Here is a 17286-nt window from a genome sequence, read left to right as displayed (position 1 = left end):
ATTTTGTGATGACTTAATTGTTGAAGTCTTTTCTTACTGAAAATGAAATGCTTCAATCAAGTGAACATTAATTACACAACATGTAAAGTATATGCTGATAAATATAGATTGAAAATCTTTCAAGTGACTCTCTCACCTTGTGACCGGAGATCTGATGATTCTCTCAGGTTCGTCTGTGACCCTCAAGAGGGAAAAAAAAAGGTGTTCATTAGAAAACAACCAGCAAAAACAACATTGAAAAACACGCTTCCTTCCTGCACAAGTTCTACCTCAACGACTCCACCAATCACAACACAGAACACGGCTACTCATCCATCACACTGATCAGTGGGCGGATGTAAACAGCACACATAATGAACATAACGACCATCCTGTCTTCACACAACAAAGTCATGTGATCTGCATGACAACATCTGTGTTGTTACTGATTTTATCTTCACCCCACACAGACTTGTTGTGTGACTTGTTTGCTAACAACGACAACAACGTGACGTGAGGCTGAATAAATGTGGAGAAAAATAGCACAGGTGCATGAAGAGAAGACAGCAGAAGAATAAAAAGAATAGCAGCAGCTGAAAAAAACAAAAGACGTGTAAGATGTTGATTCAATCAACAGCAGCGTAAATCCAGATTAACATCGCTAATCTTGCTGGAAAACAGCACACACTCGCTCAAGATGCACAAGCCGCCACCCTCTAAAACCACGTGCAAACCAACGTGCAGACATTTCCATTCTTCGGCAAAAACTCTAAACTTTAAAAGTCACCTCCACTTGTGTTGAATCACATGACAAGTAAACATGACTGAGTTTGATGAGGGCCACGCTGTAAAAAAAAAAAATAAGAATAAATAAGAAAAAAATACTAATTGTTGCAAGAATAAAGTCTGATTTTGTTGAGTTTTGTGGGAATTATTACAAGAGCAAAGTAATTTTTGTGAGGAAAAAAATTGAATAAAGCTTTTTTATTGGGAATAAAAAAAATAAAAATTTTAAGAACAAAGTCATATTTTAAAAAGCTGTAGGAGTCATACTTTTGTGAGGGAAAAAAAGTCATTCTTGTGAGGAAAACATCTCTACATTCGAGGAAAATATCACAAGAAAAAAAGTCAAAATATTGCCAGAACAAAGAGAAGTTTAAATGTTACAAGAATAAAGACATTTCTGCGAGAAAAAAAAGTTATACTCCCAGAACAATAATGTATTTTTGTACATCATAGTGTAATTTTACTAGAATTGTGCGAGGGAAAAAGTCAGAATAATAAATATAATAAGTTACCTGAGTAAAGTCATACTTTGTTCCAAAACAGCGTAATTTTACTAGAATGTGAGAAAAACTTTTCAATATTACTAGGAGAAAGAAAAAAAAAATTAAATTTTTGTGACAAAAAGATCGCATTTTTAGAAAATAATTCTGTTAGTATAGTCCTAATATTTTCAGTATTTATTTTTTTTTTTACGAGAAGTCATAATTTTACTAAGTCATAATTTTGATTGCAATGACAAGTTGTAGTTTTGTGCGTAAAATGTTTAAATTATTATAATTTTGACAGTCACTTGATTATTATCCATCTTGAAAAAGCATTTTTTTTCTCTTAAGATTACATTTTGCTCCGAAATTGGTTAACTATTTTTTATTTTCCGTGTGACCTAGTCCTTTGTACAAACTCATCAAACCCAATAAAGTTTCATGTCTCCTCCTATTGTCACACACACACATACCTGCATTATTTGGCGACAGAAGGTCCAAACATACAGACGTCCGATACTGTAGTTTCCTTTCACAAGAAACCATCTCAATTGTCCAGAAATGTTGTGCCTCATTTAGCCCACAGGTGGCGGCTCAGCAGACCACAACCAAGCCACACACATGCACTCCCATCATACACTTACACTTTCACTCTCTCTCTCTTTCTCTACCAGACAGACAGACAGACAGACCGACTGACAAACACACACAGAAACAGTGCAGACAGACACTTGGGTCGTTTCTGGTTAGAGCTGTGCCGTGAGACACAAATTATGATTTAACATTTTTTATAATGAATATTTATTAATATAAATCTTACATGTTGCTGCCAATACATGTTTGTATGACTACAGTGGACTCCAACCAGTGATAAGGACATATAGACACACGGATAGACATACTGTGCTGTGAAAAGGTCTTGGCTCCCTTCTCAAATTCTTTTATTTTGGCTTAGTTTCCCCACTTTAATGTTTAAGATCATCAAACACATGTAAATATCAAATATAACCCAAGTGAACTTCAAATGTTGTTTTTAAATGGTGATTTCATTTATTTTATTTATTTACCTTAAGGGAAAAAAAACTATTCAGAATTACCTGGCCCTGTGTAATGGCCCCATACACTTAATAACTGGTTGGACCATCCTCAGCAGCAACAACTGAAATCAAGTGTCTTCTATAACTGGCAAGGAGTCCTTCACATCTCTGTGGAGATATTTTGCCCCACTCTTTCTTGCAAAACTGTTTGAATTCAGCAAAAATTGATGGTTTTCGAGCATGAACGGTCTTTTAAGGACATGCCACTGCATTTCAATCGGATTCAAGTCTAGGCTTTGACTAAGCCACGCCAAAACCTTCATTTTGTTTTTTAAGGCATTCACAAGTTGACTTGCTGGTGTGTTTTGGATCATTATCCTGTTGCAGAACCCAAGTGCACTTCAGATTAAGGTCACACACTGATGGCTGAACATTTTCCTACAGGATGTTCTGTTAAAGAGCAGAATTCATGGTTCCATCAATCACAGCAAGTTGTCCAGGTCCTGAAGGAGTGAAGCAGCACAAGACCATCACACTCCCATCACCATGTTTGACTGTTGGAGTGATGTTCTTTTTCTGGAATGCTGTGCTACTACATTTACGCCAGATCTAATGAGACACACACCTTCCAAAAAGCTCAACTTTCACCTCGTCAGAACGTATAATATTCTCCCAAAAATCTTGGGAACCATTCAGATTTTTGTAAAAGTAAGTCAAGCCTTTATATTCTTTTTGGTCAGCAGTGGTTTTCGCCTTGGAACTCTGCCATGGATACCGTTTTTGCCCTTGTTGTTGTGTCATTAACACTGACCTTAACTGAGGCAAGGGAGGCCTGCAGTTCTTTAGAAGATGTCCGGAGTTCCTTTGTGGCCTCCTGGATAAGTCATTGCTGTTCTCTTGGAATAATCTTTGTACGCCAGCCACTCTTGGGAAGGTTCACTGTTTAATGTTTTCTCCATGTGAGGATAATGGCTCTCCCTATGGTTTGCTGGAATCCTAAAGCTTTTTTTTAACCCTTTCTAGACCGATAGATGTCAATTACTTTAATTCTTGACTGTTCTGGAATTTATTTGGATCGTGTCATTTTGTTGCAGCTTTTTTTAGATCTTTTGTCCCACTTGATTTTGTGATTTCTTGATTCAACAGGTCTGGAAGTAACCAGGCTTGGGTGTGATCAGTGAAAATTAAACAAAAGCCACAATTAGTTCATGATTTAACAAGGGCGGTAATTACTTTTTCACACTGGGCCAGGTAACTGAATACGTTTTTTTCCTTAATCAAAATCACAATTTAAAAACGGCATTTTAAGTTAACTTGGGTTATATTTTTCTGATATTTACACGTCTTTGATGATTTTAAACATTACAGTGGGGAAACTGCAAAAATCTTTGAGAAGGGGGCCCAATACTTTTTCACGGTACTGTATAGATGGGCAAATAGTGAGACACATAGCAGCCAGAAAAGATGGGAAAGGAAGACTTACTAACTGTATTTGTGGCCTGCGGGAGGTTGCAGCCTGACACGGATTTGTTTGAACTCTGACGCTTAGAAGGGTCAAGAGTGACCCTGGGAGAAGAGGAAGAGGTGTGGAATGACACAACAAGAGCAGTGTCAGAGCAAAGAAAGAAAGAAAGTGGGAGGGGAGGGGGGGAGGAAAACAATATGGAGTTTTAGAGGAAACAAAGCAGAAAATTGAAAAAGAAGACAGGATGGCAGATCGGCTGGTGACTGGCGAGGGGAAGCAAACGTGGTTAGACAGTCAAACAAACACGGAAAAACAACAATCAGCGGAGCGCCGCGCGTGGAAGGGAAACTTGTCCGCCTCAGTTGGACGCCATCACGAGGCACCAGTCGTAAACGTGCTCAAATATGTTGTGATGTGTCACGAAAACTACAGGGATACACTTCAATACAGGAAGTGACATCATACAGTGAGATGATTCCTCAGTATGAGTGACAACTAAGGGGTTGCTTTAATTAAACCCTCGTTTCCACAAAGCTGTATGGTTCGGATCAGTTCAGCGCGCTTCTATAGTAAAAGGTTCCATTAACAGTCCCACTTGGTAGCAGCGTTTCGTTGGGGTGCCAAACACAGGTGTGCACTTGTGGAAGGAGGGAGTTACACACTCTGTTGAACAGCAGTCTGTTGAAGAGTTGACAGAATCTTTGTTGGTTTTCCACGTAAGAAATGGAATGGTATGTCGGAGAGCTGCAGCCAAGTGGGGACTATGGAGAGTAGCTGTGGAGAGCTAAGGCACAGCAAAAGGGTAAACTAACATTAGCATCATTAGAACTTTTTTTGCACACTTGCAAGACTTGGCTGAGCATCTCCTAGAAACAGTACCTCAGAGTACCTGCTTATTGCCAATGGAAGACTCTCAGTAGTGAATAGAGGTGTGCTGAGTTGGTACCGTGCAATGTAAAAAGGGCAAAAAACACGGCATTTAAATTTTTTTCTAGGAGACACGCTTCTCGCCATGTGGCGATAAGTCACAGCAAAGAGAAGAGCAGAGACTGATGGCTGAGAGAAAATGGAGCGCAATAGCCAAGTGGAAACTATGGAGCATAATATCAGAGAATCGCGGAACAGCAACAATGTAAGCTAAAGTTAGCACACGTTACTTTTTGTCAGTTCAAGTCAAGGTTTTCACGCTTCAGAAACATTACCTCATACTGTCTGCTTTTGCCAATGAAAAAGCATCAAAGAAAAGTAGAGGTGTGCTGAGATGTTACCATGCAGTGGGAAAGCGGCGCTATGATGGCTGACACAGCTATCTCCACCCCACAGAACTGCTCAGGAGTTACCTGAACCGTACCAAACTGAACTGAACAAAACTGTACACTACGATGTCAGACTTTTATGTAGCTTACGCAGCTATTGCCATCCCACTTGCAAGCACCTGCAATACACACACAAACCTGATCAGGATTTACCTGACGCAAACCGCACCGAATCAAACTAGAAACAAGGCTGGTACACTATGATGTTGGGTAATGTGCGCAGTTATCGCCATCCCGCTTACACACCCCTACCCCTGAAACTCAAAGCTGAAAAGGGTTTACCTGAACAATACTGAACCAAACTGTACTGCTTGGTGGAAACGAGGTTAAAACCTGAGGCGGACAACTTGTCAAGCTTCACTAAAAAAAGAATAAAAGCTGACATGTTAGTAGATGAACTCTTTATGAACAAGTAGAAGTCATTAACATCAGTCCACAGTACGACATCATCCAGTACACTTTGAAATGTCCGTTTTTAGCGTGCCAATTAATTTGCCACGACGTTAGTCCACACAGTCAGCAGACGCTTTTTCTACTCGCCATTTTCTCCCACGGCTTCTCCGCTTACCTCCGGGTCAACTTGGAGGTGAGCTTGCTGAGCAGGTTGCTGGTGGCGCGTGGGGTCCTGGCACTGGGCGGAGTGCCGCTGGTGTCGTGCGGCAGTGTGGGCGAGGCCGGCGCCATGTGTAAGGGCGGCCTCCGGTCTCGGATTTGCCCGCCGTGGAAGGTGCTCCTGGCCGTGGAGCCCCGGAAGAGACGTGAGGAGGGCGTGGAGGTCGAGGACGACGACGAAGCCGACGCGCCGGTGATGCTGTGGGTGGAGGGAGAGGCGGGGGCCAACCGGTGGGAAAAGGAACTGGAGGAGGGGTTGGGGAGGGGCAGAGGATGAACAATGTTTATTTCCTGAGTGGAGTTCTCGGACGACATTTTTCTTCTCATGAAGCAATAACGCATGTACAGACCTACCCCCCAATATTACCCTCAGGCTGCTTTTCATACGCTCTAGATACCACACACACGTTCATGCATACCCACAACAGAGAAACACACACACGCTCATGCACACAAACACCCTCCCCCCGCGCACACACGCATTTCACCATGGCAATGAGCCACATGCTGCTTCACCAGGAGGAGTGGTTGGACAGAGTAAACACACAGAAAGCAGAACACGAAGTCTTCCGATGAACACGGCAGCTGCTGTCACACACAAAAGATTGAGCCGTCTCATGATCACAAAATACACAAATGGTTGCAGTTACAGTGGTACCTTTACTTACAAGTGCCCAAACCAATGGGTTTTTTGAGTTACAAGACGTCGCTCAGTTGATTTGCTTTGTGCTGTGAGCCAAATTTCAAGTTACGAGTGAGCTTTTTTTTTCTAAATTTGGACCTAAGAAAGTGAGTCCACACAAAGTGAGAAAAATTGAATTATGTCTGTTCTCCCCTCCCTGACCATGCCGAAACTGACAGACAGCAAAACAAAAGAAAACACAAAAACACACACAAAAAAAGGATCAATGTGCTTGCTTCAAGCCGTTTATTGCTACTACCAGTTTACTGTAAAACTGAACATAAAACAGAGAATTTCACCTTGTGAATTTAACCAAATAACTTTGTATTACAAAAGTCCGCGAGCGAAATGCTAAAACCCAATGCAAAACAGGCTAACGAAACTAGCATTCCTTTTGCAGTAGTTACAAACCTTTAAAATACTGATATTTGAACACAAATGCAATGCGAACACAATATTTTTCTGATTAAGTGTTTTTTGGGGGGCTGGAACAGATCAATGGCATTTCCATTCATTTCAATGGGCAAAGTTGATTTGAGATGGTTTGTGGTTTGAGTTACAGTGCATCCGGAAAGTATTCACAGCATTTCACTTTTTTCACATTTTGATATGCTACAGCCTTGCTCCAAAATGGAATAAATTATTATTTTCCGTACGATTCTACACACAACACCCCGTAATGACAACATGATTTTTCAAAGGCTGTATACTTATAATACTTACGTACATGTGATGTCTCAGTTTAATTTTAACAAATTTGCAAACATTCAAAAACACTTTTCACATCATTATGGGGTGTTGGGTGTAGAATTTTGAGGGAAAAAATGAATTTATTCCATTTTGGGATGAGGCTGTAACTTAACAAAATGTGGAAAAAGTGAAACGCTATGAATACTTTGCGGATGCACCGTATGAGCGTGGTCATGGAATGAATTAAACTCCTAAGTCATAGTACCACTGCATGTAGAATAGAAAAATAACCTTTGGCTAAAGGCTACATGTTGCATCACCTTTTTCAAGACAGCTATTAACCGTCTACACGCACATTTTCAGGTGTTGAAAATATAATAATCAATATCATAAAAAATAAGTGTGTGTGTGTGTGTATGCGTGTGGACCTGCACGTATTTACCCCATCGAGCATCCTGGTATGGCATCACATTGACAAAGCCTCAGAGGCAAATGTCTGATGGGGGGCAGAGGGTGTTGATGTGGCCACTGTGCCAGTCGCCACTTCATCACCACAATGCTTTCCCCTATTTGATGCACCCTCTCTCATTTTCTAACTCTCTCTTGTTTTTGAACATGCACAAAAACAAATCACGACAATTATATATTATATATGATTATGTTATATATTATTATATATTGTAGTTACAAGATAAAAGGAAAGAAAAAAAGCAAAAAGCAAATATTCGCTAAAACTTTTCTGGAGTAAAAAAAAAAAGGGGGAAGTATAACCCATAGAACAGGAAATGGAACTTCCATCCATCCATTTTCTGTAGCAAATGTCCTCATTCAGGAAGCAGCTAAGCTGGAGCCTATCCTAGCTGACTTTGGGTGTGAGCTGGGGTCCACCCGGGACTGATAAGCAGTCAATCAGAGGGCACATATAGACACACACATATATATATATATATATAGACAAGAAAACAATCACTCTGAAAATTTTAGAGTCCTCATTGAAGCCAACATGCACGTTTTTTGGAATGTAAGAGGAAAACCCCATGCAACATGCAAACGCCAAAGAGAAACCCAAACTTCAGAACTGTGAGGCAGATGTGCTGCCGGAAATGGAACTCCCGATACTTGAATATCGTGAAGATTTATTAATTTCAGCAATACCTGCAGCATAAAATGTAATGAAATGATTTTCATACTGTTCCCTCTCCAATAAGTGACTGTCAGGAGTCTTCAAAGGGCAAGTAAGTTTATTTTAATTTAATTTTAATGAAATTATGCTAGTGGTTAACTTTGAAGGTAATCTTACATTATGTTCCTCTGAGACTGACAAATCACCTGACTTGAGGCTCCAGGTAGTATAAGAGCCTGTATCCAAGCTAGCATCCTGTATCTACTCAACAAGATGTGGTCGTTGCCTGCAGCAAGGAGACCAAGTTTACTGGACAGGAGACTGAAGGCAGCAAGAAAACAGACAGCTGCAGATAAGTGGAGACTATGGGCTATAATACTGTAGTGTCCAGAGCTACGTATAAGTAAGGAAAAAGACGTGGAAGGAAACGAGAAAATGGTAAAGAAAAAAGAGCTGATGGTCTCTGACAAAGAGAAACACATCGCCATCTGTCACAACAAAACACAGCTCATACCAGCTGTATAAATGCATGTGACACGCATACAAACACACACAAACATGCACACACACTCACACACTTGTGCAGTTATAACTCTTTATCCACTCCAAACATGGGAGACAAATATATCTGGCCCAGTGTTTTTCACCCTGATCCTATTACTTGGGCATTCCAGTATTCAGAAAGGAGGGGAGATACATCATCATATATTAATACTTATACTACTCACCTGTTTTCTTTGCCATTTTGCAGCAACGAGTGTCTGTCCGTGCTGCACACGTACGTATTCCTTCGTGTCATGCCACTAGCTGAGACGTTATTCTAGGGGAGGGAAAAAAAACAAAAAACGACAAAGACAATCAAGAAATCAACAAGAACGACAAAGACAATCAAGAAATCAACAAGTCCAACTCAGCAAAGGTGGGTTTAGGTCACATACTAAATTAAGTTTCAAGCAAGTCAAATCGAGTCCCCACTAAATTTCAAGCAAGTTGTGAATCAACTCGTTCAGTTACAACCTATATATAGGGGTGATAAAATGGTTTATTTTTTTGCTGATCATAAAAAAAAGAAGTATATGTACACCCATAAGTTAAATAACAACTGAGTGTATATTTTACAGTGGGTACGGAAAATTTTAAGACCCCCTTAAATTTTTCACTCTTTGTTATATTGCAGCCATTTGTTAAAATAATTTTTTTCCCTCATTAATGTACACACAGCACCCCATATTGACAGAAAAAAAACATAATTGTTGAAATTTTGGGTGATTTATTAAAAAGGAAAAATTGAAAAATCACACAGCCATAAGTATTCAGACCCTTGGCTGTGACACTCATATATTTAACGATTCACTCCAGTTACAATACTAATCACTCATATTACAATGCAATACAATACAATAACTTTTGATTCCTTGTATGATTTAACATACCCTTTGCTGTGACACTCATATATTTAACTCGGGTGCTGTCCATTTCTTCTGATCATCGTTAAAATGGTTCTACACCTTCATTGGAGTCCAGCTGTGTTAGATTATGCTGATTGGACTTGATTAGGAAAGCCACACCCCTGTGTATATAAGACCTTACAGCTCACAGTGCATGTCAGAGCAAATGAGAATCATGAGGTCAAAGGAACTGCCTGAAGAGCTCACGAGACAGAATTGTGGCAAGGCACAGGTCTGGCCATGGTTACAAAAACATTTCTGCTGCACTTCAGGTTTCTAAGAGCACAGTGGCCTCCATAATTATGAAACGGAAGACGTTTGGGACGATCAGAACCGTTCAGAGAGCTGGCCGTCCGGCCAAATTGAGCAATTGGGGGAGAAGAGCCTTGGTGAGAGAGGTAAAGACGAACCCAAAGATCACTGTGGCTGAGCTCCAGAGATGGAGTTGGGAGAAAGTTCTACAAAGTCAACCATCACTGCAGCCCTCCACCAGTCGGGGCTTTATAGCAGAGTGACCCGACGGAAGCCTCTCCTCAGTGGAAGACACATGAAAGCCCGCATGGAGTTTGCAAAAAAAAACACCTGAAGACTCCAAGATGGTGAGAAATAAGATTCTCTGGTCTGATGAGACAAAGATAGAAATTGTTGGCCTTAATTCTAAGTGGCATGTGTGCTGAAAACCAGGCACTGCTCATCACCTGTACAATACAGTCCCAACAGTGAAGCATGGTGGTGACAGCATGCTGTAGGGGTGTTTTTCAGCAGCAGGGACAGGGAGACTGGTTGAAATCAAAGAAAAGATGAATGCGGCCAAGTACAGGGATATGCTGGACGAAAACCTTCTCCAGAGTGCTCAAAACCTCAAACTGGGCCGAAGGTTCACCTTCAAAAAAGACAATGACCCTAAGCACACAGCTAATATACCGAAGGAGTGGCTTCAGAACAACTCCGTGACTGTTCTTGAATGGCCCAGCCAGAGCCCTGACTTAAACCCAATCGAGCATCTCTGGAAAGACCTGAAAATAGGTGTGCACCAACGTTCACCATCCAACCTGACAGCACTGGAGAGGATCTGCAAGGAGGAATGGCAGAGGATCCTCAAATCCAGGTGTGAAACGCTTGTTGCATAATTCCCAAAAACACTCATCGCTGTATTAGCTCAAAAGGGTGCTTCTACTAAATACTGATCAAAGGGTCTGAATACTTATGGCTGTCTGATATTTCAGTTTTTCTTTTTTAATAAATCTGCAAAAATTTCAACAATTCTGTTTTTTCTGTCGATATGGAGCGCTGTGTGTACATTAATGAGGAAAAAAATGAACTTAAATGATTTTAGCAAATGGCTGCAATATAACAAAGAGTGAAACATTTAAGGGGGTCTGAATACTTTCCGTACCCACTGTACATATTACACACACACACACACACACGTATATATGACTCAAGTTGGAAAAGCTATTATAAACAGAAACAAAAAGCATGGCAGCCAGAAGCATAAACAGTTCAACTGTTGAATAAAATATGTAGCATAGACAGATCAGAGAACACGAACCTGTCTTACAAAATGAATGCACGTTTATGCATGCAGTTTATTTTTTGCTGTTAAAATATAACTGGAGCTACCTGTCTAATGGAGAATTGCGGTAAATTGTAGTAGTTAACATTATTTTGATAATGTTGCCAGAATGTAGCCACCCTTAAAAATTTTGTTATGGCAAAACAAACAATCGAAACATCATCTGCATTACTCCTTTCTCCTTATTACTTTATTTTAATCACTCATTCCGGTGGCTCATTTAGAACCACTGACTCAATTTATAGTGACACGAATGACACTTGTCCTCGTTGTTATTAGTTTACAGGTTATTTTTCATATGCTGTGGTGACCACGTTAAAAACCTGTACGTGATATTACATTACAGAAATAAAATGTAAGCTAATGAGCTGTGTTATTGCAAGTTATGTTAGGATATGTATAACTGCACTCAGGCTCGCGTCTGCGACCAAATTGGTCGCATTTGCTACCTTTTTTTTAGCTCGTACAATAAAACTTTCATCTAGTCGCACTTGCGCAGTGCATGAAAGTTGCCTTTTTTCCACCTGCAATCTCATCTTCCGGCACGCTTTCCAGTTGTGAAGAGAGAGTGCCGTCTTGAAAATTGTTATGAATCTTTTTTGAGTTAGAAACGACCCACGCCAATGCTGCAACATAATTGGCAGCTTCTTCCAGATTCTACATGCGCTATAATACACAGCACCGTCGCATACACACGCACATGTGCGTCACAGACAAAACTTTGTGACGTTTCGCTATTTAAAAATGCCTCTATCGCAGATTATTTTGGAAAAACAAAGGAGAAAAGAGAGGAGGATGCTGGTGGTGACAGAGCGCAAACAAATGGTGCCAAATCATACGGTACTCATGATGAAACATCGGCTGGCCAGCAGGTGAAGAAAAAAAAAGTATATAGTACAGTACAAATTCATGTGACCAAAAATTTCCGCCAGCTGAAAATGGTCTAAAAGTGCATTTTTGGTAACAGACTTAAATGCTTTTATCACTCAAACACCCCTGAGACGGGACGCTGTGATGACGTAAGGAGAAACGGCGACCAGTTCGCACTTGAATGGATAAAATGGGCATGAATTGGGTTTAGCCTCAAGTTGATAACGATACTGCAGGCGCTGGGCTTTCTAAAATGAGCCCGTTTAAAAAGCGACACAAAGGGAATGGAATAAGTGGTGACTATTTGGACTGTGTTCACTGCAGTACTCATTCATTATAAATAATGTTTTCAAAGACAAGTGCAGAGGTGGGTAAAGTACCCAAATATTTTACTAAAGTAAGAGTACTGTTACTTTAGAATAATATGACTCAAGTAAAAAGTAAATAATTACTTGAGTAAGAGCAAGAAAGTACTCAGTGAAAAAACGACCCAAATACTGAGTAACTAGTGAGTAACTTCTGATTAATTTTTTAAATCAAGAGCATGAACGTCAAATAAAATAAAATTTGTATAACTCAACTGATTTATTTTTGTATCTTTTTTAGAGGGGAGGTAAAAATAAACAACTGAAATAGACTTGAATGTGATCACATTCAAACTCATGTTCAATGGGAGTCCACACTCACCTGCCACCATTTCAATTTTGAAGTGGAAAAAAAACAACATGCATAGGGCCTTACAGAAACATTATTTGCTTTATCCACTAAAATTAGGTTTTACACGATCAGGATTTTTGGGGCCGATCAGCGAGTTTAAAAAAAACAATAACCGATCACCGATCCGATCACAAGATGGAGCAATGTGTCTATTTAAATGACTTGTTCATTGCTCAAAAAATTATATTGACAAATATATCTTTGTTCATCTATTTATGCCAGTGAGGCATAGTGACAGACAGAACAAATACCGTAAATGCTCTTCTATTAGATGGCAGGAATTAATGTATCCAATTTTTGTGACATTTTTGTTTGTTGATGTGCCGTGAGATTTTTCAATTGTAAAATATGTGTCTTGGCTACATAAAGGTTGGAAATCACTGCTCTAGTCAGGTCATGTATTCTAATCAGTCAGGTCAAACCAACATTACAGAAATAATGGGTGCTAACTTACTGTAATTAAATTACTTTATTGTAATTACATTACTTCACACACACCTTAACTTTAGAGCATGATTCAACAGAACGCCGGTACAACTGTTAGCGATAGCACTAGCTTGCTAGGCTACATAACGTTTTGTTGCCTGCCTTGTGAGCCGTAACGTATTAAAAGTATGTGAACATACCTCAACCAATCCTTTAATTAAAGTACTCTCCCGAGCACCAGTGACCACCAACACACGTTTTTCCCAATTTAGTTCTTATAATACACACGACGCGATCGGTTGTTGTTGTCGTGGCAACGAGTGTATCCGGTCGCGTTTGAGTATACAGGATAAAGCCCACTGATCATAAAAAAACGGGATGTGGTTGTATCGGAATACAAGATTTTATTGCAGTAGCCTGACACAGCGCAATCGTGAAAGACCAAATTTGTCTTGTCGTCTGATCCACGCATTACGTGTTGTCTGTCTCAGACGTGTTGTCTGTCCCACATCGCCATTTTTTTTTTTTGGCGGTCAGATATTTACAGTACTATGTCAAAAGACATGTGACAAGGCTAAAATAAACTAGCTTTTGGATTCAAATATACTGTGCACTATGGCAACGCGGAGTAAATGTCTTTTGCAGAGCCGATCAATGGTCGACGAATTATGACATTAAAGCCGATCAGCCGTGACGTTCTTGTGTCGTTTGATTGGTGAACTTGAGTCAAACATCACTGTGGGAATCACGGTAAATCGGAGCAGCGCCGCCCGATGCAGAAGTTGAAAACCAAAGTCTAAAGATAGATCGCACACGCAATTAGTGATAAAGGAAAGTAGCGAGCTTCATGTCGATTATTGTAACAGAATAAAACTTTCATTACTCTTTAACATGTTTGTATGTGCCCTGCGATTGGCTGGCAACCAGTTCAGGGTGTACCCCGCCTCCTGCCCGAAAATAGCTGGGATAGGCTTCAGCACTCCCGCGACCCTTGTGAGGATAAGCAATACAGAAAATGGATGGATGGATGGTTACTTGAGTAAATGTAACGGAGTAAATGTAGCGCGTTCCTACCCACATCTGGACAAGCGTGAGCTGTCAATTCATCTGGACACGTTATTAATCGGCATCTCAAAATTACGAGGGTGTGTGGGTGTGGAGGAGGTCCAATACCGCTAACTGCAAAGATTGCCTGCTTAATTTGTCTCTCGTTTCCATTTCACTAGTTATAACAAACACTGTCATGTAGCTAACAAATCCGTCTCTCTGTCTGTCTATCTAGCTACTCTTTTTAAAGTAATCTTCCCAACCCCGTTTATAAAAGTTAAAGAAACCCAGACTGCTTTAATGAGGATTGTATAGGAAAACAAACTATCATTAACATAAAATGCAATAATTGCAGTAGAAATTATTTATCTATTTTCTGTTTAGCACTATGATTTTAAATAGGTAAATTGGCTTGTTTTGTTAGTAAATCAATTGCAAAATAGTCTGAATAATCAAATGATAAAATCGTGCTTGTGATTTTTGGAAAAAATAAAAAAATAAATAAAAAATAAAACATATATATATGGTGGTACACTTATGCAATTGTTTTTAGATTTATTCATGTCAATCCCATTGTTGTGGCAATGCTTAAAATTAAGTGGTTTTCCCAGGAGAAGTAGGTTAGTAGGCCTCATTATGAGCTGGCCCCTCTGAGTCAAAATTTTTTTCAAATAAAAGTAAAGCCTTGGTTTTTGATTTTATTTTTATTTTTTTAAATAGTTGACCTATTTTGTCAGCCACTGCTTGTTGCAGACAATTTTCTTGTTCACAGTAAAATATTTTGCAAATATATCTCAAATCAGTGAATGTTTACTTAAGACGATACTATGGTATACCATGGTCATGCTGTACCTGCTCAAAAAAGGGTGTGACCAACTCATGTGCTGGTGCGACCAATTGAAAAGTTTGACCACACCAGTGCTACCAGTGCAGATGTTAGTGTATAGGCCTGTCATCTAACTTGTTGACACTATCATGTGTTGCAAGTATAAGTCGTGTCTTTCACAAGTTTTAGACAAGCAAGTCGCAAGTCCTAAAATTGCCGACTCCAGTCTGACTTGAGTCAAGTCATGTGACTTGAATCTTCCACCTCTGCAACCCTGTATGGAGGGAGACAAGCATTTAAATACATTAAAGAGTTCATGTCAGGTTAATCTGGCTACTGTTTTAGTTAACTGAAATCTGACACGTTAATCTCAACATATGCCTGCATGGACTCGTATCGTAATTGGACTGAATTGTATTATACCTGGAGCAAACCGTATCATATGATCACACATACCATATTGAATCGTACCTCGAACGAATGGTAATGTATCATAACTGGAGTATTCCATTATCATTGATTGAGTTGTATAATTACTGGAGTAAACTACTGTAGATCAATGGATTGTAATTGGAATGAATTGTATTGCATCGTATTGAGTTAATTGACTGCTTTTGTCATCGAGTGAACCGTAACTACAGTGAATCGTATTGTAGAGAGTTGCATTGCATTGTAATTGGAGTGCATCGTATGCATCAAAATTGAGTGATTCAAAGGGTATCATCATTGGGTTGAATCATATTGCGACTGGAGTGAATTGTATCACAACTGGAGTGAATCATATTGTACCAGATCACATCGCATGGAAAATGGATTGAATTCTATTTATCATAATTGGAGTGATTCGACTGGAGTGAATCGAATATTATTGTCATTGGCGTTAACTGTATTGTAACTGTACTGAATTGTATTGCAATTGTGAGTGAATCGTATCGTGTCACAATTGTGAGTGAATTGTATCGTAATTGGAGTGAATAGTATTGTAAGTACAGTAAGCTATCGTAATTGAAAGCTCACAAATGGAGTGAATTGCATACATGGCAAGAAAAGAGTATTCTTGAGTATTTAAACACATTAAAGAGTTCACCTCAGGTTAATCTGGCTGCTGTTTTAGTTCCCTGAAATCTGCCACATGCTAATCTCAACAACACATGGCTGCATGGATTTGAATGTAACTTGACTGTAAAATATAAATGTTTAAATATTTTCCGACTGTACCGTGGCAGAGTTGGCATCCTTGCGTCTGTTGGGAATCTCGGCTTTGTTGGGATTGTGAGCAGAGCTGACCATTGGACTGGAGGGTGTTGGGATGCTCCGAGAGCCAACGGCATTGTTGCTGGGTTTACGGACAGAGAGCCTCTCCTCCTTGAGCCCGGCTGCTTCTCCCACACCGCTAGGGCTTCGCTTGGGATGAGCCGACCCGGGTGCTGCCGGACCACCTACAAAACAAGAGATGTAAGCCGATGAAGACCATTTTGAGGCCGTAATGCTATGACATCATCAAGTCATACAGAAATCAGAGTGTCGTCTCTGGCGCTGGTAGGTGGAGACGCTGCGTTGTGGCTTCTGGGCTGAGGAGGAGGAAGTAGCACCAGAGGAGGAAGTAGAGTGTTTGCTGGTACCATTGGCGATGGTGCCGGGCCTGACGCGAGCCAGACTGAGACTGCTACCCGACCGGGTCACACTGTTTTCGACCTGAGAAAACAGACAGTGACTGCAATGAGTTTTGTAGCAGTGTTTTATTGGGATTGTAAAGAGCACGTCATAGAAGAAGTGACCCTAAGATCATCAACGTTTTGGAGGCAAGAATTCTATATCGCTGTAATTGGGTTAAATCGTACCCAAATTGAAGTAGAATAGTATTGTAACTGAAGTGACAGGGGTTCTTCCTTATCATATTGTATCGCAGTGCACTGGATCGTAATTAAACTGAATAATATCGCAACTGGAGTGACTTGCATTGTATTGTCCGGTATTTGGAGTGAATTGTAATTGGATAGAATCATATTGTGATTGGAGTAAATTATATTGTAACTAGAGTAAATCCTATCCGCACTGTATCACAATTGGAATAATTCGGATTTTAAATGGACCAAATCGTATTTGGGGGAAATTGTTTTTGTTAGTGAATGGGATGGTACAGTGGCTACGGAAAGTATTCAGACCCCCTTAAAATGTGTACTTTTTTATATTTCAGCCATTTG

General features: G+C 40.0%; 1 protein-coding gene across 9 annotated transcripts in view; it reads right to left on the bottom strand.

Annotated features, from left to right (window-relative positions):
- The window catches only part of mark4b (MAP/microtubule affinity-regulating kinase 4b), a 56200-nt gene that overhangs the window by 8033 nt on the left and 30881 nt on the right, over positions 1-17286 (bottom strand). For 5 of the 9 annotated variants that reach the window (XM_061781347.1, XM_061781351.1, XM_061781345.1 and 2 more), the window contains 6 exons: positions 16594-16777; positions 16301-16521; positions 8901-8992; positions 5634-5921; positions 3768-3850; positions 137-173 (listed from right to left, as the gene is read on the bottom strand). In XM_061781347.1, coding sequence (XP_061637331.1) covers positions 137-173; positions 3768-3850; positions 5634-5921; positions 8901-8992; positions 16301-16521; positions 16594-16777 — 905 coding nt within the window. Of the gene's footprint in view, positions 1-136; positions 182-3767; positions 3851-5633; positions 5922-8900; positions 8993-16300; positions 16522-16593; positions 16778-17286 lie in introns of all 9 variants that reach the window. The other 4 variants (XM_061781350.1, XM_061781349.1, XM_061781354.1 and 1 more) reach the window with 3 other exon arrangements.

This window comes from Phyllopteryx taeniolatus, chromosome 8, assembly GCF_024500385.1.
Source record: "Phyllopteryx taeniolatus isolate TA_2022b chromosome 8, UOR_Ptae_1.2, whole genome shotgun sequence".
Lineage (NCBI taxonomy): Eukaryota > Metazoa > Chordata > Actinopteri > Syngnathiformes > Syngnathidae > Phyllopteryx > Phyllopteryx taeniolatus.
This window is presented reverse-complemented; position numbering and strand designations above follow the sequence as displayed.